The sequence below is a fragment of the Oreochromis aureus genome, linkage group 10 (genome assembly GCF_013358895.1).
Source record: "Oreochromis aureus strain Israel breed Guangdong linkage group 10, ZZ_aureus, whole genome shotgun sequence".
NCBI lineage: Eukaryota > Metazoa > Chordata > Actinopteri > Cichliformes > Cichlidae > Oreochromis > Oreochromis aureus.
Genome location: NC_052951.1, coordinates 24484009 through 24511247, shown reverse-complemented (window position 1 = coordinate 24511247; position 27239 = coordinate 24484009). Strand labels below are relative to the sequence as shown.

The window sequence follows — 27239 nt, the reverse complement described above, 5'->3', positions numbered from 1 at the left end:
GCAATAAAGTATTTGATAATGGCTTTCGGCTTTACATTATGATGCATTTAATTGCAATAATATGAATAAAAATATAAAGTCACTGTATTTACTGAATTGAATAAAGTATCATTAGAAATTGATACATTGATGTTGCAAAGAAAACACAGGAATAAAGACTGCAGTATAACAACGGTTCAAAAAGATGCCTTTAAAAATTCAAAGCTACAAAATGAACTGATCTGATCATTAAACTCTCTTTCTATTGAGAATATACCAAAAAGTGAAAATAGTACAAAGAGAGAAAATTAAATGTTATTTTTCTGTGTGGAACATGTGCTCATTTTTCACTATAAATCAATTTTAACTGAGATTTTTATGACTGCAGGACGGTTTTTCTCTTTCTACGGCACAGATGAGCTGGATGTTGTTTTTAAATGTTTCTTCATCGCGTGTTAATTTGCATTTGCTGCCGTCGGTGGTTTCCTGAAGTGTTCCTGAGCCTTTACTGTGATAACAATCGCAGAATCATTTCTGTTTTTAATGCAGCGCAGCCCGAGGGCCCCAGGCTCAGTTTTCCAGGCCTGTGCTCAAATCCTTTGACTCTCCTAATGATGTTATGTACCGTAGACACAGTTTTACATTTAGGAGGGTAATTCTTAAACTTTGTTAACTACTGGCTATTGAAGTCTTTAATAAAATGATAAACCTCTCTCCATTTTTCCAAAAGAAAGGCAGTGCCTCTCTGGGACGCTCTCTTTATAACATAATCATGTAAGGATTTGGGGGGTACAGTGGTTTGAAATGTCGGCTCACAGGACGAAGCTTCCTGGCTTGAACCCTCTGTGTGGAGTTTGCATGCTCTCCCTGTGCCTGAGTGGGTACTCCAGGTTCAATAAACTGTAACTCCTCTTACTTTTTTGCACTACTGCATATGAATAAGGGGCGGATGTGGCTCAGGAAGGTAAACGGGTCATCTACTAATCGGAAGGTCAGTGGTACGATTCCCAGCATCCATGAGCACTGGAGTATGTGTGTGTAGTAGTAGAAAGTGCTGTGAGTGTGCAGGTAAAGTAGAGAGGTGCTAGATAAGTACCAGTCTGGTAAGTGAGGGAAACAGAGTTCACATTACCGCTCATGTTCCTCATGTGTGAAATTACTGACTGACCTGGAAACAGGATTAGTCTGCTTTTCAATGTGCATGCCTGTGTGTGTGTGTGTGCGTCCCTCACCCTTCGTCCCAGGATCTGATTGATGGCTGCGCTCTCTTTTAATGTGCACTCGGCGATGACCTTTGCCCTCATCTCCTTCATGTAAAGCATGAAGGCGTTCAGAGGTTTCTTGATGACCGGCTTCTTGGGCTCCTTCTCCCGCTTGGGCTCCACCTGTGGCTTCCTGATGAAGACGTGGGGTGAAGGAATGAGGCTGTGAGAACTTCATAGTTTCTTACACTTTGACAAAGGGTGGAGCCATGAATAGAAATGTACCTAAAATGGAGCGAGGGGTATACTTACACGTACATGCTCCTGTCATACTGCTCGTGCTCCTGTTTGCCTGTAGGGGGCACTATGGCTGGATGGGGGATCCCTGTAGGATGCATGCCCGATGGGCCGAGCATCAGCGAGTGAGAAAACCTGGTGCAGGGTAAAGAGGAAAAAAACAAAAGCAGAGGAAAGGGGGGTGGGGGGGATAAGGGTGACAAAAAAGGTGAGTTCATAGAGATGCACTGAGGATAGGAGGCGGCAGAGCGGTAAGCATCAAAGCAGGAGCGACAGTTTTATGTAAGCAGTGAGCCTGAAAGCATGGAAAGTCCACTGGGCTTCATATCAGTGTTGTTTGTGTTTCATCCTGTGTCTACAGCTGAGTAAATGCAATACAGAACACGGGACAAATGTGACTGCAGTGTGACAAAGAAGCTCTTTAAAGTTTATTTTTGTGTAAGAGTGATGCTATCATTTATCACCACTAGAGGGCGACCAAACATTACTGAGCGAGAGAGAGAGGGGAGGTGGGCGCTGAGGGGAAAACGCTTCTTCACGTGTCACACACCTTGACTCGTAGGGAGTAAAAATGCATTCCACCAATCATGATGTGATCTAGCTTTGTATTTCCCTCATATTTTCCTACCTGTTTGCAGATTAGTTATGCGATATCTATCAGTAATTTGTCCCTAATTGTTCCATTTTAGGTTGTTAAACACTGTGCCTCTTGTCAACAGACCAGAGGCACTGACAACAGCCTATGAGGAATCCCCAGCCTGTTATGCCAGGCAGGCTGGGGATTCTTCACCTATTTTAGGCAACTAACACAAAAAGAAAGCATCTGTGTGTTGCAAGCAGAGATCTTTAAGGGTTCGCAAATTTAACTCAACACAAAAACCCTCTTAAACTCACAGTGGGTTCACACTTAATGTTCCCGTGCGTGTGCTTGCAAACATAAAAAAGCATCTGCAATGGCGACTAAAAGAACTCTCTTTTTTAAAAACATTGAAGTTTTTACAGCGAGATAAAGACAAGACACAATTACAACCAGAACAAAGCTTAAGGGCAGCGAAAAAGAAAAAATAAAGCAGCTGTCCTAATGGTTGTTTCTATTTCTGTGTGTGTGTGTGTAACATATTCTGCAGCAGCGATTAGCTTGGCTTGACTCAGCTTGTTTTTGGCGAAACACTGAACTGGTCCTGTTTACAGCACACTGGCTCCAATAGAAGATTTTACAGAAGCTGTCCAAAGAAATCGGCCCGAACATGAGTTTGCCACGGTGAATGGAAAACGCCTGCTCAGACGTTTGAAATGTGCTATAAACAGGAGTTGGTGATGCAGAGCGTTGCCCTTTTTTTTCCCCAACCCCAACTCGGATCGGGTTGGCTCAAGCTGGCCAGTCGGCTACGGTACCTGGAGTAGGACGATGCGCTGGGGAGATTGGAGGGGTAGGGCTGCCTGAATCCACATGGGGACAGGGCAGGATAGACAGGCTGGCTCTGCCTGCCACAGCACAGCAGAGGGAAGAGACGGGAGCAGAAGATTTTAATTTAACAGGTAAAAGTTTTTTTGTTGTTGCCCTTAATGGTTAAATTAAGGAATTAGGTGGAAACAGATTCATTAAGATCACCTAATAGAATGCTTCCAGAACCATTATTCCACTGCATAATCTTCCAAATTCCTAACAAACTTCCTTTCCCCTGAAATTTGCTGTCATTCCTGTGCCTTTCCCATCCTTTAACATAAATTGTTGTCTCTTAATCTGGTGGAAAGTTTTGCAGAGATGCTTTCAAACTCTCATTCAGCTTTTCTTTTTTTGTTCTGTGCGTGCTCAGGCATACATTTCTTCAAGTCACCCATGTACATTTCATACCGCATTGCATTTGAATATGCAAACAAAACAGAATTAAACCCAAATAAAATAAACTTCAGGACTTGTGTGTTATTTGATGGTTCTAACATAAAGTTAATTCGCAATCCTTAATGCCCCTCGTGATGCTGTGATGCACGGCGGTGCCCCCTGGAAAGCCTGGATCAGCACTGTTGACAGCTGTGCGTCAATACTTGACTTACTGGGAGCACAAACAAATACTCACACCGTGGGAGGTCGCGGGTGGGGAGCGGGTGTAGGGAAAAGCCTTTGATATGTAGAAAAACCACACCTCCCAAAAAAAAACTACCTCCAGAGAGCAAATGCAACCATCCTCCCCTTCGACTGACTCATCCTGGTGTTTGTGAATGTCAGCACACGCTCGCTCGCTCCAATCCACATCTACCATTTACACCACCTTTGGAATCATCATCATTATCATCACTCTGCTATCTCCTTTTAATCTCCTCCTCTTTGTTTCAGCTGTATCTGTTCTCAAGAGATTTTTTACATTCAGAAAAGCCCAGCAGCAGAAACCCTAAGCTGGGATGAGATCTGGAGATTACTGGTCTCAGCTCCGGCTGTAACCCTGTTTCAGCTGAGGCCACACTACGACACAGTTTAGACAAAAGCAGTTCAAACTAAATGACCCATCCACTTTTCTTTCTTTTTTCCTTCATATCACTAAATCTAATGAGTCAAACAGTCCACTAGTCAGTCCAATCCTCTTTAATCCATAGCCATTAAAATAAATTAAGTTCCCATGTTATGCATTTAGGGTTTCCCCCCTTTGTTTAGTGTGCTCTATAGCTCCTTGTGCTCTGCAAAGTTAGGAAGCCACAGAAAGCACTGCTGCTGTGCCACCCGAAGCTCCTCGTTTGTAGTCCAGGCTTTTCTTGTGACTTATTTACATCACTATGTAACAAGCTTGCATAGTTCACACCTAGCACTAACAGCTCCTTCAACATGCTGGCAGTCAAAACAATGAGCAGCTGCCTCCCAACCTGCACCTGAAGAACCCAGGAACAAGCACATGACTTTTATTTTTGATTGCAATGTCCTTGCAACCAAAGAGGAAAAAAAGCTCAACTGCTTGTTAGGAATCATCTGACTGTAAACCTGTTAAAAACTTGAGGCATACTCAAGTTAATACCCACTTACACAGTTTGATAGAAATTGATCTGGAGCTGCTGCAAAATGTACTCAGTTATTCCTGTGCCCACTCACCACCTCTCCATTAACTTTAATAAAATTCGGCTAGTTTTTTTTAATGCGATCTCGCTGACAGCTACTTGGTCTCCGCCTTGGTGGAGGAATAAATGGTCACGATCGGGTTGGTTTTGGAAACAATGTCAATGCATGAAACCAATGTGTGACGTATTAACCTCTGCGGGGGGCCGGGGGGTTGTTAGCCTACAGCTCTTAAAGGGCTACACTTGAAGAGCTATGGTATGCAACTAATACACTCATTTTTGCCAGGTCAGCTGACCAGCCAGTGCACACTCGGCTTTTAAAAAGGGAAGCCTTAAAGAACCAAGATCCAAAACAGTGTTTCAAGCTTGCGCTGTTTTTTTTTTCATGTTTTTTCTTCAACATTAAAGCATCTAAACCCATTTTAGTAGACTCTCAAGATTCAATCATGAGCTTTTAAATGAATACAATATTAATCTAATTGCCCACTCCTCATGTGGACCTTCATTTGTGCCTACAAGAAGAGAGTTTGATGCTTTATCTCCAAAAGAAACCGCAACTGCTCTGATGTCAAGACCCTCAAAAAGACTTCAGGTGCTTTATCAAAGGGTCGGTAAGTACAATATAATTGTTTTGGATTAACAGAGTGAGAATTGGTCACATGACATTCAATCGTCAACCAGACCTCCATACTTGTAATTTAAGCTGCTCATTCATAGAAGATAAGGTTAATAGTCATGTTCTTCATATTCTTTTATTTGTTATTTTTCCGTTCTCTGATAACAGCTTACAATTTTGATTTTAAATGTCTGCATCACTTAAAGCAAGGCTCTTTGGTCAGCAGGAGGTAAAAGCTTATATAATTCCTGATGTAATGTATTTAACCAGCCAACAGTCTAAAGGGATGGTTGGAGGTGGTCGTGGAGGGACGGGACTTAAAGAAAAAAGAGAGAAAGAACAGAAAACAACAGTTTGACATTTAACTGCTCATTCTCCATGTTATCCCCGCCTCCTCCTTCCACAAAGAAGCACACTATAAGGGGCCAAAACAAAGCAGATAATCTGGGTTAAAGGAGATTAACTGTTAGTAATACTTGTGAAAATCCATGATGAAGTGCTCTTGTCTGAAAAAGATAAAACCCCTGGAAAGCACAGACTTGAGAAACATCTAGGGACGGGCAGCTCGTCCTACAGGAGCACAAAAAAAAGAAAACACAAAGAAAAAAAAAATAAACACACACACATGTAAGCTAATGCCCACAAAAACTTTTTAAGCTTTCATCCCAAATCTCCATGACATTTGATGTAAGCCTTTAACTATTCTAAGAGGGGATTTGTCCAGGCACAGATGCTGTAGGTTGGAATAAATGGATTTGTGTTGATCCATAAATCAATGGGAAGTTTGACATTATAAGTTCACAATCAACCAGCATGACATTGGAGGCTCACAATCAGCTCTGAATGGATGGAAACCTGGATGACTGAATATGGAACAGATGTGCCCGTTTTAGGTGTCCAGCGTAGCTTTCTGCATCGCCGTTGTGGTCGCTCTGAGCCCATGAGAAACAGACTTAAGGAGTTTTATCACTAGAAACACAGTGCAGTGGCTAAAAGTCCAAAACAAACATTTTCTTCATTGTTTGGAAATCTTTGAACCCACCCGATTGTGATGTTTGCAGCCATCAGGACATCTTTAAAGACGTGTTTCATAGCAACATCCTTCAGTTTAAAGATCACAAAAAGCTTCTTTATATAGAGAGAAAATGTGCTGCAGAGGACTTTCTTGAGGCCAATCACCATTACTTTGATTGACATTTCATTTAAAAGTTGCAGCTGTCGGCACTCATTATGTTTTAACCAGAGGCCACGGGTCGAAGCCCTCAACAAACATGATCAAAGGCTGTGGCTTCCATGACAACGGGTTATCTGAGCTGACACCAGATGAACCTGTGATGTATGCACATCGGCATAGGTCAATGAAATGATAACGGTGTTTGGGAAGAACCGGGGATAACAGTTTGGAGGCCACTGCGGCTCCTTTAATCAGGCTGAAAGAGGAACATTGGTGGGGTTAATGGTTAGTTACAAGTTTATGATGGGAAACCTGGTCCAGAAGAACACCACTGATTGGATTAAGAAGCCTAAACTATAACGATGACATTCACATATCTTTGATATTTCTGACCAACAGATATCCAGTTTACTATGATTACTATGCTGGAGCAAAGTATAGTGTAGCTTTAATTTGTGGCTTCAACTAATAACTCTTTTTGATATTTCTCTTTGACAATTTTAGTCTATAGCAGGGGCGCCAAACATAAGGCCCGGGGTCTAGAATTGGCCTGCCAAAGATACCAATTTGGCCCACTGGATGCCTTTGGAAAATGGGACATTTTATTTAGATTTTTAACTGCGTTTTCATTAGTTGTATGTCTTCTCCATGGCTTCACAGAAGAAAATAAGTAATAGATAAACAAATAACTACCAGAAAGTTCATATTTTTTTACTGTATACTATAGAAATGTATGACTTTTACAGTGGGTTCATAGTTAAAAAAAGAAGAAAAAAAGAAAAAAGTAATTTCTGTAATTTTACACATGTAATTCTTACAATTGAAACCCAAAGCCACATGTCTTTATCCTGTAGAAAAACTGAGCTGTATTGTTGAAACTGCACTTCTTTTTCTAACACTAAAATATGTCAGGGATTAAATGTGCAGTTAAACTTCTTTACACTGACAGAAAGACGAGTTTCACTGGTCAGTCCCACTTAAGATCAAAGTGGGACACAATGTAAAATGGGTTTGACATCCCTATAGGTTTATAGGACGGTGGAAAATACTGAAAAATGTCCATCAGACATCACCAAAGCATAGAAAACATGAAAAAAAACCCCCATTGGATTCAGAGGGTAGGGCATTGTTTTGTCCCACTTTTAGTTAGGAATGACACAAATGATCTAAAGTCCTGTGCAGACAGGCAGACATGCAGTTCTTTTCCAGTGCAGGGCTTCAACATCTGGTCACTTTTCCATAATAGCCACAACAGCAATTTTACCAAGTCAGACCTGGTAACGTTTACAGAACATAACACAAGTCTGAACTGAACGCAGTCACATTAGCAGACAGGCACGCAGAAGATTACAGCTGTAAATCTCTATCATGTGTCCCTGAATTGCTCAGCTCACTATAAAACACGACTGTTTGGAAGAGGGACGCAAATATCAATAACACGCACACCATGACATTAATTCTTAAATCAGCTGCAGCGAGATGACGACTTTTCTCAATTACTATTTCTTGCATTTTCACTATTTCCCCATCCATAAGAGAGATCTATCTCAAGAGTGTGAATGTCTCACAGCACTGAAGCACAAGTACAACAAATGGTATGAATACTAAGGAGAGACAGAGAGAAAGTCTGTGCTGTGTCTGAACTTTGATGTGAGCACCTGAATGACATCCCTTTAACAGACTGGTGAAGTTTGCAAAGGTACGTATCGCCCGCCTGATTTAAGAAAGGGGCTAATTTGACTCACCAACTCATCGAGGGAGTGATCTGGCTGACGCCACCAGGAGGGAGGGAGTAATATCCTGAGAGGTCCTGGGACTGATGCCTGTGAACGCCTGGAGGACACACAGACACACACACATTAACATCATTGTAATCAGGGTTTTCTCAGTGTTTGAACATCCCCAGCCCACAGGTCTGATGGGTTTAGCAGTGTAAGCAGCATAGGAACCTGGCATTAAACACGTTAACACACTGACTCACGTATTCTCGGTCACTGTGGCATACTCTGTCTTTCTGTGTGTGTGTGTGTGTTTGTGTCTTCCACTAGAAACCAGTGATGCCAGTCGGTTTCACTGGTTTATTCTACACAAGTCGGGGTCTGTCGTAAAAGCGGCCACATTTTAAAAACCCACAGCGACACGGGCAGACGCACACCCAGACGAGCATCCAAACAAACACTCTTTGTCTCTACTTTTAGCAGAAATGTTTTCGAACAAAAGAAACACAGACTGCTTGACTCTGTGCCCTCACACAGAAAATATCCAGTCTCTCTCTTTCTCTCTCTCTCTTTGTGCCCTTCAAAGGAAGTCATTTGTCAACAGGCAGCACCTAGCACTTAGCGCGGCCCGGCTGCTAACCTGTGTTTGCAGCAGAGGAATGCTCTAGATGACTGTAATTTGGCCGCGGCTCCGGGCCTGTTTCGGGACCCCGAGCCGCTATAAATCTGGATGACAGGAATGAGACTGAGTCAGTCGACCTGTCTCACCGCTCAACCCTTCCTCCCATTCCTCTGTCTGTCCCACCACGCCCTTCCTCCCTTCTCCTCTTGTCCCACATCCCTCCCCTGGTGCCCTCCACCCTTCCACTGTCCGGGCTCCTCTTATTGCTTGTCTCTGCCCTGCTTCTCACCCCATCTTGACCCTTTTGCCTCTCTGTTTCCCATCCCTCGCGCCTCTCCCTCTTTCATTAAATCCCCCTTTCATCCTTTTTTCCTCGTTATTACACCTTCATTCCTTGTCATCCTTCCCTCCCCTGCACACCTTTCGAGTATTTAATGGCGACGTTTTCAAGTTGCAAGTCTTCATCGGTCTCTTTGTTCTTGCTTTTTTAAAATAATGTCATTCAGTAATTCACAGTTTTATTCATGCAGCTTGTGTGAACAAACTTCACCTTGCGTGCACGATGAAGTGTAAGTAAGCAGTTGAGTATTTAGTTAAACTTGTTAAGCTTCACTCACACAGAATATCTAAAAATGCTGCAGCGAGTGCTTGACTCAAACTGGTCCGCAGCAGTACAGTAATGATTAGCTGACCAGCCAAAGTAGCCACAGAGCGCGCTCAGTACGCCGCTTTGTATGTATATCAAGAAGAAGAAGGGACTTTTGGGCTGCTGCAGCCACTTCCCTTCAGAGATTGTTCAACATATAGAAGTTTTTGATGAGGGGTAAATTCCATTTATTGGAAACATCAGGCTTACATTCAGAGTGTGCTCGTACTGACGAAAAACTGCTGCTGCTGCACAATAACAGTCGCACAACCAACGGCAGCAAAACAAGGGTCGGGGGGGGGGACTTTTTGTTGCGTGGCAAAGTGCTGTATCATTTTGCAACAATTTGTGTCATCCGAGACAATAAGTAGAAGTAGGTTTTGGGTGCCACTTATGTGCTACTCTGCTTGTTTTGCTGTTTTTCTACCTTTAATACAATTTTTTTACTCTCTTTTATTATGCTTTATAGTGTTTACACTGTTCCACTACATGAAACTATTTTACTATATCACATTCAGATTTGATGTACTTAAAAATAATATTAATATATATTTTAGTTAAATAACTTATTTTTACTTTTACTGTAGCTTGTGTTCTTTTTACCTTGCTGAGATATTTGTTTTGTCATATTGGGCTTTTATTTGAGTTTTGGAGGCACAGTTCTCCTGAAATCTTGCCACAGCATTTCAATCAGGCTGAGGTCTGGACTTTGACTGGGCCATTGCAACACCTCGATTCCTTGGGATTACTGTCCTGTTGAATGATCGAGTTTTGGCCCAGTTCTAGCTGTCAGACAGACGTCCTCACATTTGACTCTACAGAGGATTTCATCGCCGATTCAACCTAACCCATGCTACCATGTTCTTTTTTCCGGCAACACATCCAAACAAGCCATACTTATTCAGTCTTCTTCTAAATGTACGGTCATGAACTTTAACATTTAACAGCCTCTAGAGTCTGAAATGTAGCTCTTGAGTTTCTGCAGTTTTTCTGAGCATTGCACAGTCTTGTGACATTGCTCCAGAGGAGCAAACTACCAAAACCGCTGTTACACAGATGCTGACACTGGTTCACGATCAATGATTGATGAAATGGATTTGATTAGCAGTGCCTGGCTGCTACGTACCCCCTAAAATCCTATGGAAATAGTAAGCGTGCGCTTTCTTTTTTCCACTTTAATATTTTGTTTTAGTTTGTGTTTAAAGGTTTGGCTGCTATAAACATATGAATTACATGATAAATGAGGTATGTGCTATCTTAACAAGGATATAAAGTTACAAAGTGGCATTTTTTCCCATACATACTCATAGGTGACTCATTGCGACTACTTTAGATGTAACTGAAACTCTACGAGATTAAGAAATGTGTCAGAAATGTCTGCTGCTGTGCTAAAAAGGTGAAGGTACAGTACACATCTGCATACATAAAAACTCTGAAAACAGAAGTTAACCATGAAAAAAACTCCTACAGGTACTTGTATGTATGCTAAACTGCTAGACTGCTGAGAACACGGTCACACTGTGTTTTATTTTCAACTGCAGCATGAAAGCCTTTTCATATCTCTACCATTTCCTCTCTGAGGCAACAGCGACTGAGGCTCATGGGTATTGTAGTGTTTTTTTAGGCATCTGCCATGCCAAACTGACATTTCTCAGAAGTAGTGGCTGAAATAATTACATCTGGTGGCCACAAATTAAATTATCCAGGACTCCACACACACACATCTTGGAGCATGCAGCTTGCAGCACCGTTTGCTGCCTCAGAAGAACAATTGCACAGCCTCACCAGCATCACCAACATGGGCCATTTTGTCCCTTTGTTAGTAACAATCTGAATGTGCCCTCATGTGAGTTTCACTATCAACATGGTTAACTTAAAGATGCTTAATCTGATGAGAGTGTCAGACTGCCTAGTTAACCCCTTCGAGTGCAAATGTTCTGAAAACATGTGATCGGCAGTAATAACAACAGCAGATGCTAATACTTCTTGTGATATTGAAACTTAACATCCTTTTTCGAAATTACCCATTTTCCCTAAAATGACTGTATGGCAAACATCAAAGTCAAAATCCTACATGCGAACTGCACACAAATTTTTATTTTAGCAGTTAATCTTCACACCTTAATGCGAAGGAAACTTGATGATGGTTTCTGTAAGTCACCTTTTTGCCCTTGCTATCAGTTTGTCTGCTGTTGGGAAACCTGAAGGGGAAAATTAGCAGCAGTAATGGGGCAGTTTTCTTTGGAATGCCCCTTTTAGCGTGGCCGTCTAATAACAACTGAAGCAACTATCTCACGGTCTCCATGTTGGCGTCTCGGGAAACACTTCAAAGAGGAACCATTTGAGTCAAAGTGGCTGCGTGTGAGCTCAGTATTAGAACGTGTGCATGTTAAACTGAGAGTCGAGAAGCTGAAAATAGTATTCCTGCACTGATAATGTGCCGCGGTGGTTATAACCACTGAGAGTGAAAGCGATGCAGCATCTGAGCCATTAAATGACTTGACAATCAGCCAGTGTGGTGTACATAAAAGAGCCCAAAGACCAGAAGAAACTGTGCAGAGTTTTGTTACAGTAAGGGCAGTAATAAGTGCTGACAAATTTTACACAAGTACTGGAACTGTTTCTTTCTTTCCTTTTTTTTAAGTGCAAACATCAAAAGCTGCAGTAATAGTAAAAGTCAGTTTTTTACAGTGTAAAACTACAGATTGTCGAATATGACTCTTATTTTTTTCTTATTATTCATCGTCGATACACAGTCTCTCCTTTTAAACAGGGTGACTCACACTCTCGCTTCCAATTCAAAAAAATGTAACAGCTAGCACAAACAGGCTCCGATGACCCAATTTAAAATAATTTAACGCTTTGCATTTTTACCCCAATTTAACTCTATTATTTTAACTCTTGCGCTCATTCGTCTTTATACTCTTTTCACTGCGTCTCTCTTGCACAGCGACTCGTTTCTTTTCAAAATAAGGCGATCGCTTAATGAAGAAAAGCGCTACAGGTTAAAGAGCCTCAAATAGTTAATAGCCTGCACTTTAAACTGATGTGACTATAATATAATTAAATTTACTTGCATTTATATTCCACATTCATGCAGCACTTTATTCTAAACACTTCAATAACGTCATCTACCTCACATTCACAGCCAGTTTAATCACCTGTTAGCCTGCATGTAATGTCGGACAATGGGAAGAAACCCAGGCAGGCACAGGGTGAACGTGTAAGCTCCACATGGGAAGGCCCCAACCGGGATTCGAACCAGGAACCTTCTTGATCTGAGATGTTTATGTCTCAATTACTCCGGTAAGCTTGGAACTATAATCACTATTTAAAAAATACGATTAAATAAATTTGCATTAACAACTATTCATTTATTGCAAACAAACAAATAAATAAAAAGTTGATTTCCAGCCTCGTCAGCTATTTCACGCTTGGCACTCCAGAAGTAATCAAAGCTTGCTATATGACAACAGACTGTCTCACACACGCACCCCCCCGTTCCGATTTACAGTAATACATACAATAGCATACAGTAAGTGTTAATCACATGGCAGGGTGAGGGTGAGCAGGCATGTTTCACTTCTCTGTATTTTATAATCTATTGTCTGGGCAAATATTGTCTTCCTTTTTTTCCCCCACTTGAGAAACATTGCCAGGTTCAGCCCTACTGCATCACGGTCTGAACTAGAAATTGCTGTTCGTGTCTTTATGTCATCATCGCGTCTTTACTGTAATTCCTTGTTCACTTGTCTCAATAAAACCTCGAGTCGAATTTGAACCTTACGTACTGTCATTTAACACTGTTGCTAATTCAGCTGCTTCAGAGTCTACTTTAAGATTCTGGTTTTTACATCCCTGCATCCACAGCAGGTCCCTAAGGTTTTGTGGACTTCTAGAGACTCTGTACGTCGCTCCCACTCAGCTTGAGATCTGTGGACTCCAAAGTCATCTTTTGAAACTTGTAACTTTTTGTTCTTATTATTCATTTACTTTTTTAACCATTTTTGTCTTTTAGCACTTTGTGATATTTGTCTTCAAACGTGCTATAAATACAATTTTTACTTACAAACAGTCATATCTGAAGCGAGATGTTGCCCAATCTAAAGGGAATGTTCCACTTTTGAATCACACGCGGTGTTACGCTTGACTGGAGAAATGACTGAATTTACTAAACCGACCAGCTGGGTCACACTATGTCAAACACAACCCAGCAGAAAGGTCACTGCAGCGTTCGAATCTCCTGGATTTACTGACAGTGAAATTTCCTGCTTTCCTTTTCAGGTTGTAAAACACTTTCACCTGTATTTTTGAGTTTGAAAGGTGCTACACGAATGATGGATTATTGGTAAGACATTGAAGCTTAAACAGGCTTAACTTGAATTAGATGTATAAAAGTTTGAAGTTCCAGGCCTTTTTTCTAAATGTGAAAATTAGTTAAAGTCCATGATTTTTGCCTTTTCATTATGATTGTTTCATCTGTCAGACAAATAAATGTGTTAGATAATTACAAGACTGTTTAAAGTTTATCACTTTGGGTGGCAAAAAAACAGGAGTAAAACACAGTGTTGTTAACAAGCTCTTTGGTTATCCTTCCATTCCTGTCATTGCCACTGCAGCCTCTAATTTTAAGTCTCTCGGTGACGTAAAGTGGGGCTTAGGTATGACAGTGTCTGTGACTGTGCAGCACCTAAATTTAAACCTAGGATTAACGAAGATCTTTCTGTCACTGAAATTTCTCTAAATACTTCATAAATATTCACTGGGTTGGAGTTTTACAGTGGAGGAAATGTTTAGTTGATCCTCTGCTGAATATCCAAGTTTGTTCACTTCCGAAAAACTGTTTTATGATAGTTTCATTTTAATGGAGACAGACGGACTATTAACCAAAACACATCACAAAAATGTTATAAATTGATTTGCATGTCATTGAGTGAAGTAAGTGTTTGAAACAAGCAAAACATGGTGGAGAAAACCCTTGTTGGAAACCACAGCGGTAAAACATTTCTTTTAGTTGGTCACCGGGTTTGCGCACATGTCAGGGAGGATTTTGGCTCACTCCTCTTTACAGAAACAGGACAGATGTCTGGAGAATGGCTAGGCCACTTCTTTGTTGCCTTAGCGATATGTTTGGGTCATTATCATGCTGGAAGACCGATCCATGACCCAACTCCAGAATTCTGGCTAAGGGAAGGAGATTTTACAGTACCTGGCACATTAATTGGCCCCTAAATGCATTGAAGTCATCCTGTACCCTTAGCAGGAAAACGGCCTCAAATCATAATGATTCCACCTCCGTGCTTGACTGTGCTGATGATGTTCTTTGGGTCATACTCAGCATTTCTCTCCCTCCAAACATCTTGATTTTGAGCTCTATTTTGGCCTTCTGTCCCAATCAGCTGGGGGTTGGGGCAGAAGGCCAGTTTCTCGTGATCGATTTCTCATGATCACCCTCACATTTGAAGCCCCTGATTGAGGGTGATCCATAGTCATTTTATATTTCTTTCCATTTCTGAATAATCACACCAACAGGTGTCACCTTCTCACCAAGGTCTACAGTGCAGGGCTACAGGCTTGTCCCTGACTTCCTCTGACAGCTCTTTGGTCTTGGACATGATGGTGGAGAGATTAGAATGGGAGAAATTGATTCTGTATTTTTAAAAAGCGCTTTATGCTTTCTGTAATTGATGACTGATCAAATGTTTTCCACTGGGCCACACAGGCAGTCAGTAGGAGCCAGAATTGTGTCTGGGTTGTAGGGGATCAAATACATATTTCAGTCACTGACATACAAATCAAATTATAACTTTGATGTAATTTGTTTTTTTAATTTATTTATGATTGATATTCTGTCTCTCTTCATTAAAATGGAATTACCATAAAAAAATTAGACACCGATCATTTCTTCGTGAGTGAGCAAACTTAGCGATTCAGCAGGGGATCAAGTAAGTATTTCCCCCGCTGTATGTTTTCTGCTGACAACTTTAACAGCCAATTTTAATACACTGAATAAAACAGGTGAAACAGGCTACGAGAAAGATGATGCAACATGTGCATTACTTTAGGGGAAATTAACGGGAAAATTAAGGGGGTTGTAAAGTTGAAATATAGCTAAAGGTAAGGCAACTCCGTATTTAGGCAGCAGTGAAAACAGACAGTGGGTGGTGATGGAAATAACACAGGAAGTAAACTGTGTGGTGAGAATAAATGACAGATGTAGGCTCTGTGTACAATAAAGGATATTAAAAAAAGAACATTTATATCTTTAACTGTTCAAAAAAAAAAAAAAAAAACAAAACCCAGAAATAAACCCACAAGTATTGTGATGTTTGTCATTAACATTGACATCCACTCACAGGAATTTCTTATTGCCTCTAATGATGTCACAAAGAGCAGAACAACAACAGGAAAGATGAACTTTCACACGTCGATGGTGCGGTGCTTCTGAAGAAAGGCCCAAGGCCACAAGAAAGATTCAAAGTAGCTGATTGATTAAATAAATTTAAAAAAAACTGTAATCACAGCTCTTTCCTTCCTGACCTTTTACTCGAAGTGATGCGGATGACGCAATAACAATCACAAGCCTGGAGAGTAAGCAAAGTCATCTTAAGGTCAAAAAATCCAGAGGAAATTTGTAACCATAATTTGTTAATTGTTCAACTAAAAGCAAAATAAAAAAGCATAAACAGAGTTTTTTATAAATGACCTCGTTGTTTAACTGAGCTTCTCTCTCTTTTGTGTAATTTTCATCTTAATGAGCCATTTTGTTTCGTCTTATTGTATATTATTTACTGAGCTGTGTCATTTTTATTTAAGCTATTTCTGTGTTTTGGCTGCTGTAGCACAGAAGCTTTCCAGCTTTCAGGATAGATAAAATACGTCTTATCTTATCGGCTACCTGTTTTATATTACTGAGGTTTTGCTGTGGGCCTGCACGTTCTGTGACGCCAATAAAACAATTTCACAGGAGATAAGCAGTCAGGCACAAGTGGGTTTTTACATACATGGGTAAACACAAAGACAACATGCAGCCTCGCCGCAGGACACTTTTTAGCCAGTTTCTCAGCTGATTTCAGACTAGTGAGTGGACTAATGCGTCTCACCTCTGATTTATCAATGAACATTTCCATGTAATACAAGGCTTTGTTACAGAGGAGCTATATGCAGCCCTGTAGACACACAGAGAGCTTAGAGTTGCGTTCGCTGGTGTGTGCTTGGAGAATGCATGCACAGTTGCTGCCCTTTTAGCGTAGTCTCAAACCGGACCAATACGGGGAAGTGCGCATGAAGCCTCACTTTCAAATTTATATCAGCCCGACCCAAATAGACTCCCACATACTAGCACACGTTGAAGGCCGGGATTTTATACTCTATTAAACATGCTGCGACCTTACCTGGGTGGCAGGTAACCCCATCCTTAACCCTTTTTCACACAGAAAACAGAAACTCCAAAAGCAGCCACAGCATGAAAATCAACGCATTTTTTCCCCCTCGTCGAGGCTGGTGTTATTTTCCTCCATCAGCTGTGATTTTAAAGATTGGAATGACTGGACTGATGATTGAACTGAGGTGAGGATACCATGTTGACAGCCCAAAGCATGAATCATGTTTGTGTCTGACACAAACAGAGCACAGGTGACCAAGATTATAGGAGTCAACCTGAGAAAAGTTTGCAATCTGATACTTCCGTTAAAGTGCTAGTGTCACGAAATCCTCCACCAGACTGATGCGGGTAACTTTAGCTGTCAAGATATTAGAAAGGAAATGGATTTTGCCAAAATGTATTCCTTAGAAAAACGACAGATTTTGGCACTGCTAGCCTCCTCGTGTCAACTTCAATGATAAAACTCAAGGGGAAAGCAAACATCTGTACAGAGCAAGTAGCACTTTGTGATTAAATTACTTAAGCATGGGTTAAACTTTTGCTGTGCAAGTCCACTTGGGACCGCTTAGGTAAACGTTATCAGGTGGTCAGTGGGAGGATTTGAGTATACATCAATGTGTGTGCCTGCTTTTTGTGACTGTGCAGACTTGTTGGGAAGAATTTGCTTTAACATTTACCAACTACACAAGAACCTAGAATAACAGGATTGACTCCTGGGGCATGCCAGCTGTCCGTGTCTGCAATGGAGGCTTAATAGACACGTGTAAAGATGAAGGGCCAAAAGGCCAAAAAAGCCTCCAGAGACCGAGCACTCAAGAGTTAACATATAAAACCAAAGAAATAGCTCAGGTCCCTTCATTTCCCCTTTAAGCAATGCACAAAGAGGAAGAAAGGTGCGCCAAACACTGACATCACTGGTGAGGTAACCCCCGAACCTGTGATCAGCTGACAGACAAAAAGAGAAGTGAGGTAAGGTGGCGTGCGTATGCATGCACCACGGTGTTCCTCTGTGGAAGCGGAGCCAAAATAATTCAGGTGAGATGGTCTGAGAAAGGTTAGATGTGGCAGCCAGGTGTTAGTGTGTGTTTGTGTGTGTGTAAGTAACAAACAGGTGGCTCAGTCTGTCATTACGGGCTGAGTCACTGTGTTAGACACACACACACAAAGACACACAGACTCTCTAAGCCAGACAAGCGGGAGTGTGTTTGGAGGAAAAAGGGGGATTTCCAGACAGAACAGGCAGGAGATCGCCCGAGGTCTCGCACTGTCTCACACCTAATCAGAGCCGATAAAAGACTTTTGTTCTCAGTGTTTTTTTTTCCAGTCTGTTCTTCACTCTCGTCTCTCGCTCTCAGCCTCTTCTCCATTTCTGTTTCCTCCTCTTTCCTGTTCTCTCTTGGACGTCACCACAGAGGACAAAATCCTTCAATGAATCTCGCACAGACTCTGTAAACTTCAGAGAGTTTATAAATGATTTCCTGAGGAAAATCCGTGCAGCGCTAGAAGACCACTGGATTTCATATCTCCACATCAGGACGACAATTTTAAGGCTCTCAGCAGCATTAAACTGTAACTTCTCTGAACCGTGGGATAGCTACACCGCATGTCGATCTTTTTTTTAGCACCTTTTGCTGTGTTCTGCACATGTCACCATTACAATTTTCATCTTTCTTTGTGACTGATTGTGTTCACAGGGGATCATTAACACTCTTGACTGTTGTTTTACAATGTACAGCACAGCAAACAAAAAGAAATATTTAGGTTTCTTCACACCCCTCGTTCACAGGCGCGTTTTCATATGAGCGTCTGGTTGTTACTGTGAGCTGAAACTTCTATCTCCAGCGGTGCTCACACTTTACCAAGAAACCACAGAATTACATCAAATAATAACTAAATAAATTTTCTTATAGTTTCATTTCTCTGTAAGTTTCCCCCACCGACATACATGATCATGACTTTAGTCAGCCACCATGTGTGAGAACTCTGCATTTCTCCTCCTCTCCCTTTGTAAGGTTAAAGAGTACTACAGAGTAGTTTTGCATAATTCAAGGGTCAGAATAATGCTTATTTATCTTAATGTTTAGCCTTGGTGCATCAGTTCACCCTGTGTCTGAAACAAGCTGTTTTAAGACAACTTTCTTCTGATTGGCTAAAGGCCTGAACGGCAGGTTTCTGGAGTCTTCATCCCTGAAATCACCAATCACTGACTTCATGTAGAGGCAATTTTTATTTAAAAAAATGAGCGTTAACAGGAGTAACAAGAGTGCTTAGCTCACATGGCTCACATGGACCTTATTTAAGCTTCGGCTATTTTTAACAAGAGTATTCATGTTCCTGCGAGGTTGCACAAGAACAAAAACCATTGCGATTGTAACAATTGCATAAACTCGTTAATCCACATAGCGTGTTTAAAATAAAAAGGAAATCGCCAGTAACCTGTATACTTTTGAGGAGCTTGATGAGCCATCTTCTGGGGAACACATTCAGCAAACGTGGCCGGTAGTTGTGACATTTCGCACTAAAGCGAAATGCTGCACAAACCCACTGTGCCACCCTTCGGGCCCTGCCACAGGCAGGTCCAAAACCCGATAGTGTTGCAAATGCCAGGGTGTGTTTGTTTGCGCCTTCCAAACAGAGGAGAGTGTGTGTTTGTATGTGTAGTGCTTGCTAAGGAGAACCTTGTGTGCGCTGCTGCAATGGTTTGTGCGATTGTCACCCTAATTGTTTCCATCTTTTTGTGTGAGTGTGTGTGTGTGTGTGTGTGTGTGGCTGGCTGTCCCTTCAGAGGAGCAGGCCACTTCAGAGCAGCCATGAGACCGCCACAGGCTGACGGAGCTGATGCTGCCACTTCACACACGGAGTGCGTGCCTGTGTCTTTCTATGTGTGTCCATGTTCCAGGCGAAGGGGGGGCCAAAAAAGAAATACTGTGTGCGTGCATATGAAAGAGGGAGTGCGCAAAAATATTACTGCATTAAATTTGTAATATTACATTTCTCGTGTGTGCTTCTGGTGAAGTGACAAACTTGTGTGTGTGCTGCATCTGCACAGATGTGACAAATGATGTGTCAACAGCACAAACAGTGTGTATGCGGACCGGGGTTTCAGCAACTATTCGGCAGATGTCCTGAGAACGTCTGTGTTTACTTGCACTTGTGTAGAGACTTTTTAAATCTAACTGAGCTCCAAAACTACGTCTGTTTAGCTGCGTCTCCATGCGCAAGCCTCCACTAACAGTGTGTGCACAATGTTTCTATACTAGGTGTGTACGTGTGCTCTCACCTGTCTTCTGGCTCATGTCTGTGGGCAGGTGAGGAGAACTCGGGCTGAAGTGATCGTTGCTGTAGGGCAGGAGGGAGGTCAGCGGGTGCATCCCGTGAGACTGCTGTACCACCGAGACTTTGTTAGACTGTTGATGAGACGACAACAACAACACAAATTAATTTAGATAAAAGAAGAGCTTTGAATGTCCTTCAAGAACCCTGAGTAGAAGAAAAAACTCTGTTTTTGCCTTATGTTAGAACATTTTGCACAATTCAAATTTTCCAAGCAAAAATAAAGACTTTTGCATGTGACAGACATAAAAGAGACCCAGGATGATATAATCTAAGATACACCCATTGAAAAGGAAAAAAACCCACAAAAGTATTTGTTTAAGTTTGGCTAATCAAGTTGTCTGGAATCAAGTCAGGAAAACCAGACGTATCTTAATTTGATCACAGAGCAAAGACACTAAAATCTATATTATTCCAATTACAAATAATTTCTGCAAACTGCATTTTGAGATTTCAAGATTCAGAATCAGCCGTTCGGCCCAACGCTGCTGAGCACGATCAAAGAGCTTTGCAATTACACGAGTTTTCCTTTCGTTCATTTGCTTACAAAAGAAATAACAAGATGCAACCAGACATGAAAAGAACTATTTAAAAAAAATCTGCGTTCTCCTCTTAAATAATTCACTGATGGAAGAAGATGCAAATGTTAAGTGTCTCCGAATTTTTGGGGGGATTTGCGTGCACTTATACTTCATCCAAGGCTGAAAGAAAAGGAAGAAAGCTGGACATTTTAAACACGGTTTGGAACAAAACAGATGGGCCGTACTTCGCTCACACTGGTTTTCAGTGGAGCGGGGAGGCGGAGGAGGAGGTGGAGGAGGAGGACTATTTGATCGATAAGTCTTTGATGATCAAGTGAGGCTGCGTGCGAGCTTGTTTGCTTTCATGTCTCTGTTTACAAATGGTTTTCAATAACTTACGTGAAATCCAGTTATTACTAATGCTCGCAGCATGCTAGCTGACATACGATATGTCACAGCGGTTTGCAAAGTTGGAAGCAGCTAACCGGCCGGCCTTGGACGGAATTTCACTGCAATCATTTGAAGCAGGCCCTGTGTGGACTGGTATTGTTTTCTTGGGGAGTTTAAATAGTGCCGTTCGGTGCGAGTATCAGTGCGTTTGCGAGCAGGTGGATGTGTGTAAATGTGAGGCTCTGCAGAGGCGCTAATTTTCCTCTGCACGAACATTAAAAAAAAGAAAAAAGAGAAGTTTTCCAAGCGATTTTATTTTGAACACTGAGATTTATTTGCATAAGTGTGCATATGTGTGAAGTGTGTAACATCAGCAGTGGAGAGGGCCAGATCTGCTGCTGCTCGGTAGACCCCCCGCTGAGTTACAAAGCGAGCACCTTATCACTTAAAGGCAGAGCTTCCACACTGTTACACTGCACATTTACACAACTTTAGACCGCTCCTTTCCTATCAATCAGCATCTTAAGACTTGCACTGACCACACGCGTGCGGAAACGGACCCTCATGTGTATGCTGCACAACCGGCAGCGGAGCTCAGATCAAACTGCTACACCGCTTTTTAATGCCGTGAAAACAAAACTGGCTGCTTCTGTGCTCAAGAGCCGAAGGGGAGGTGTGAGGATGGGGCTGGTGATGGTGGTGGTGGGGGGGGGGAAGAAGTGCAGGGGAGCACGTTGCATAGTAGGAAGGTGAAATGTGGTGATAATATGACCTGCATTCATAATGATCTGAAGAAACAGTGAGACGGAGGACAAACCTCGTGGTTTAAGGATTGTACAAAACACCTCTTTCATCACCTTAGAGGCCGAGAACAAAGGCAAGAGAATGAAATCAGCAGGCGTTAAACATTGAGTAAGTTTTAAGGTTATGACCCGGCAGACCAGTATTTTGTCAATGAAGATGGGCAGGGGAGCTGCATCGCCTTGCTGGTTTGCATATCATGTGGTTAATCATGTGGGGTCGAAGACGGAAAGGGGACTGTCTGCACTTCGCCAGCTCAGGATGGATGTGTGAAAACACAGAAGTCTGCACAGCTGGTCTTGTGAAGGTTGGACATTAACACTGCATCGGCTCAAACGAGGTGACTTCATTGGCCCTTTCAAGTTAGAGATGGGAAACTGACATTTATGGGAACATGAAAGTAACTCTGAGACAAAATAGGCAGACGTGGATACAAAAAGTTGCTTCTGGCAAGCAATTGTTTGTTTTTTAGTTTAATGTGGATGGCCATCTATTTGAAAATATAAGTTAAATTGTTCATTTGTGTTCTTTTCCACAGCTCTAAATGCTAAAAATCTCCATTAAGGCATTCTACTTCTTATGACTCACTGGGGTCAGATTTTCTCAAACGTCTGTCTTTTAATGACCCTTCTGCTGCTTTGATGGCATTTTCATTCCCAGAAACACCAGTGAGCCACACTGTTACAACCCCCAGCCAACTACTGGATAGATCTGGACTGCACTGAGGGTTGCACTATGGCGAATCCTCCGGTTGTTAAAAGAGATCGTGATTTGAGGCGTCTGACGGCTGAGTCAAAGCTTTTTGCTTTCTGTCTTTTCCTGCTACTCTCGGCTCGCGCTGGTCAGACTCCCGTATGTCCGTTTGCCAGTCTGCAACACAGCGGTGCAGGGAAATGGTCACGTGTGCGCTTAGAGTCACACGCTCACATGTCATTAGCGTGGAAACTCCTCACTGTGAGTGAAGAAAGTTCACTCACAGCAAAGATCGCCAAAGTAAACCACATGGGGAACCACCACGCAAGTTATTTGTAACAACAAACCTAATCAGACACTTAAATCACCCTCAACCTCTTTAGCTAAAGCTAAAACTATTCAGTACTGTGAGGCAGCCACAAGCCAGCAGCCTCGGTATGAGCAATGGATTGAAGCAGTTATGAGGAAAATTATGGAGATGACCAAAAAAAAAGGAAAAGGTTCAATGTCCTGTTAGCTCGTCATGTTATAAATATACTGGAATACAATGTAAGTACCTGAGATTTGTTTTGTTCTATAAATCTGATGCAGTTCCTTTTGTTCGGTGTTTATTTTCAGATGTTTCATCGAGAGACGGGAGCGGTAACTTCCTGCAATTTGGAAAAAACTGTAATTTCTTTGATTATGAAAACAATATTTTGCACTGAAGAAAAGCTGTGCTGTCATAGATCTTACAACGAACCAGCCAAGAAAATTGCAAAAACTGGCTCTGTGAAGGGGCAGGGCGCCCTGTCGTGCTAAACAAAGCCCTCTGCTGTAAGGCAATGCTTTTCTTCAATGACAATGATGACATGTCAGATGAATGTCAAGGTTTCCCAGCAGAACTTTGCATTCAAATAAGATGATCGATGTTCTTCGACGTTGCCTCTCTGTGAAGTTATTGATGTGGTTGATCTGCATAAATCGTCTCTTGTTATTAACACCGTTTTATGAGCGACACACAACTCTATCCAAGGAAAAGGAAGCAATTTATTTTTGCATTTTTTTCTTCACATTCAGCGGTATCACTGACATTTTGCAGGGAAAATCCCCAAACGATGCAACTGGCACCGGCGGTGAGTGGCATACGAATGTGGAGGTTCTCAAACTGCACCGGGTGTAAAACTACTGCCTGGATGACCTAGTGGAAAAATATGGAGCGCTGTGTGGAATGAACGTGATTTATGCAGGGAAAATAAACAAGAGTTTGCAAAGATAGCATGCTGATTTTTTTTCTTCTCCCTCTCTCTTCACTAAAATTGAATTTGGGTCCTTTTTTATTCACAAGGGTTGATATGAACTGTAGGGTTAGATGAGGCCTTTGGTTGGGGGAAAACTAGAAAGAGTTTCAGAACTGGTATAGCTGGTAAAAAGGTTGCATGACATTAAAAAAACTTTGCCTGTAATAGGAGTCAAAACCACAAGTAAGGCAATGAATGTTCATGACACAAAGGTGGCGAGCACCAACAAAACTCTACATGATTCTTCACGTTACAGAAAAAAGACCGCCTGGGACAGAAATGCAGAGGCTAAATAACATCAGCACTCAGCAAGTGTGACTTTTCTGCACACAAATCACACTCACATACAGTTTGCGTACAGACACATACGCACATCTTCTGCTTCTCGGCAGATCCTGCGCATATGGGGCGAAAATGCACACACACGCACGCACACATACACACATGTACTCAGGGCTGCTAGGAGCCTTCAAAAGTAGCTGTGGCTCTGTTTCACGTGCTGAGGTTGATTTAGCCGTTTTGCTGTAACATTATAGCCGCAAAATCGTCCATTTATGTTTCCTCTCTTCCTCGGGGTAATTAGCCGGCCTTGAAGTGGCTTTCGCTGTGCCTTCCTTTTTTTACACACACTCAGGGAGGCTGACTGAGAGCACTCATTTAACCCATAATTATCAACCCCTCTGTGTTTAAAAAAAAAAAAAAAATCCCCCCCCAACCCCCCACACGCACACATAACTTACACATAATTACCTTTGCTGAAACAGACAAGCGTGTACATGCATGTGTGGGACACACACACGCAAAAGACATCTCTGAGACTGTAAACCTGCAGCTATGTTTTTGGTAAATTGGAGAAAGAAAAAAAAGGCAAAAAAATAGACACACATGTGTCGGTGCACGCGCGCAGACAAACAGATGAGGGAAAAGTTCATTCACCCTTTAATTTGCAACAGTTGAGTTACCCACCACTTCAGACTGACATACATCCAAGCGTTATAAATTTATGGTACAAATCAATATTAAATACAGAGGGAAGGGGGGGGAGTTAACTGTGGCCAACTGAACCCTGAGTTTATTTCTTTAATAGGAAAATAACATGCATATGGGTGCTTTCGCCTATAGGAAGTGCTGATCGTAACTCAAGGCCAGTGTGTGCTCTTATCAGATACCCAGAATCTGTGTCGCCGGGAAACAATGTCAGCCATGCCCTCTATCTGCGGTGACTGACCAGGTGGGTGCACCTAAAAATGCATAGCTGTGCATACATTTATCTCTCTGTGCATTCACATCCCCTTTTCTGCTGATTTAATCTGCATTCACTGCTGATGGGAGTTTGTTCTGGTGTGCCGCAACGCTTCTAAACTCACTACTTTTAAAAAGAGAGATGCAGGTAAACCTGCAGTTTAGTGTGAGGACACTCAAAAGGAATCTCTTACTGTGGTTTCAAGAACCACCTGTAACCATGTCACTATGCCAGGATGCGTTTTGGCGCACGGCTCACGAAACACGAGTTCCTGCAGCAGTGGCGGAGCTCTGGTTGAACTGGGTGAACTACATCAATCGACCGGCCGTGCACGTGAAGAAACTCGGTGTCGAACCCCAGCGAGAACGGCTGCGCTGAATAATAAAGCTCCTATTTGTTGATTACATCAAAGATTTAAATACTTCAAAGAGGCGATTACTTTAAAAAATTACAATTAGACAGCAACACCTTTTTAAGTGCGTCAGGAAATCGTAAACGTGGTCCTCAGTGTCTCTGTAGTCTCATTTCACTTGAAAGGCCTTTGAATTATCAGCATATTGTTGCTGCCTTTTATCTCCTCTCTATTTGAACAGAAATCTGCGGCTGAATACAAGAGTTAATGGGATCTCAGACATCACTTGTTTGTAATGACGGCCCTCCACCTTGACCCTCGCACACGCGCGTGTGCGTATGGAAGCATCTCGCATACACACGTGTGCAAAGAAACGCACAGACACACACACACACCTTGATTCAGAAGATCTTATAGTGGGGGAAAAAAAACCCTCCTTTAATGTATTCTTTAGTTTTCAGATGACACACTAAGTAGCTCCGTCTCTTTATATTTGCAGCGGAAATTAAAGCCTCCTCTCTCTCGAGAGTGCTTTTGAGTTTAATGTCTTTAATCTCACATTTCATGGAGATGGCACTTTCAAAACGTTCATTCACTCTTTCTTTCACCGTCACCCTTTGCCCTGGCATAGCGGAAATTTGAAAAAAGAAGGTATAAATGATTAAATAGAAGGTATGGACAGTAGAGCTCATGCAATCCTTTCAAGTGGCTGCAATCAAACTGTTGTGCAGAACCTTTCTTATGATACTATCAAATGAGTTGAGATTTTACTGACTAGATACAGATACAAATCTGACAACTGACAAACTTTATATTCACAGTCGGTTTTATATTATGCTACAGTGTCATTTCCACTTTCTGTGGTTTATGACCACTAAATTCTTGAAGGCTAAGGAATACTGATACTAATCAAGCCTTTATCATTTTAATTTGGGTCAATCTCGCTCTGGATGGAGCAAAAGGAAAGTGAAAACTGAAGAACTGAGCTTTTGTTTGGAACGATCCGGCTATGAGAGAATAAACTGGAGGAGAAGCCGGGATTATTTATGCTGCGTGGAAGCTAAAGCCGTCTCCAGCTGATGCAGTTTGATGCAGAAGCAACACACCAAGGTTTTGTTACCTATGATCATTTCACACTGATTAAGCAGTGCATTTGAATTTTTTTCCAACTTTAAAAGACACAAAGCTTTGCACAGAGAGGTCAGAGGGCAGGGTCGACCGTCTCGAGCATAACACGCACCACACGCACAGACACACTCTCACTACGCGAATGACTTTGGGTTTATGGGTGAACAGGAGCGGGGGGGGGGGAAGATTAAAAAAAAAACCTGAGCGTAAAGGCGCGGTAAAATTCCCCACACCTGCATGCAGAGAGCAAGTGCAAAACAGAGAAGCACCACAGAAAAAAAGAGACAGAAAAAAAAATGAGAAAGAGGGAACATGAGGTGGCAGTGCCTCACTAGAGACCAGAGAATTTGTGTTTGTTTGATCCCATGGAAAGTCCTGCCCTAGATCAGACTTGATTTTCAGATGAGATTAATGTGCGTGCATGAAAACACACACAGCTATACGAAATGTATAACAATTCTGAAACTGGCCCATGTGAGTTTGAGCACACGATTATGATTAATGTGTTTCTGCAAAAGAAACGGCTCACAGAATTTTGACGAACCGCCAGAAAGTCTTACTTTCTGCACGGAGACTGAAATTTACACAAATCTACATGAGAGGATGCACACATACACACGTTTTTAGCTTCCAGAATATTTAACCTCGCGAAACATTTAATTTATGCATTCAATTTCCTTGCGGTATCAAATACTTCAGCAGGTTTTGACAACTCTCTCTTCCGTCGTTGCTCGAGCCAAGCAGACAATCCTGCCTTCCACACAGTACAGTTACATGCAGCGCATTATTAAATATAATGTCTCCTGGATCACTTA

At 41.9% G+C, this 27239-nt stretch overlaps 1 protein-coding gene across 11 annotated transcripts in view; it reads right to left on the bottom strand.

Annotated features, from left to right (window-relative positions):
* tcf7 (transcription factor 7) overlaps positions 1-27239 on the bottom strand; it is a 73876-nt gene that overhangs the window by 11522 nt on the left and 35115 nt on the right. For 8 of the 11 annotated variants that reach the window (XR_005614543.1, XM_039618025.1, XM_039618029.1 and 5 more), the window contains exons 4-8: positions 19964-20090; positions 8059-8146; positions 2874-2963; positions 1494-1613; positions 1212-1374 (exon numbers count right to left, since the gene is read on the bottom strand). Coding sequence is in view for 10 of the 11 variants with exons in the window: in XM_039618025.1 (XP_039473959.1) it covers positions 1212-1374; positions 1494-1613; positions 2874-2963; positions 8059-8146; positions 19964-20090 (588 nt within the window). In the remaining variant the exon portion in view is untranslated. The remainder of the gene's footprint in view (positions 1-1211; positions 1375-1493; positions 1614-2873; positions 2964-8058; positions 8147-19963; positions 20091-27239) is intronic. The other 3 variants (XM_039618027.1, XM_039618028.1, XM_031734218.2) reach the window with 1 other exon arrangement.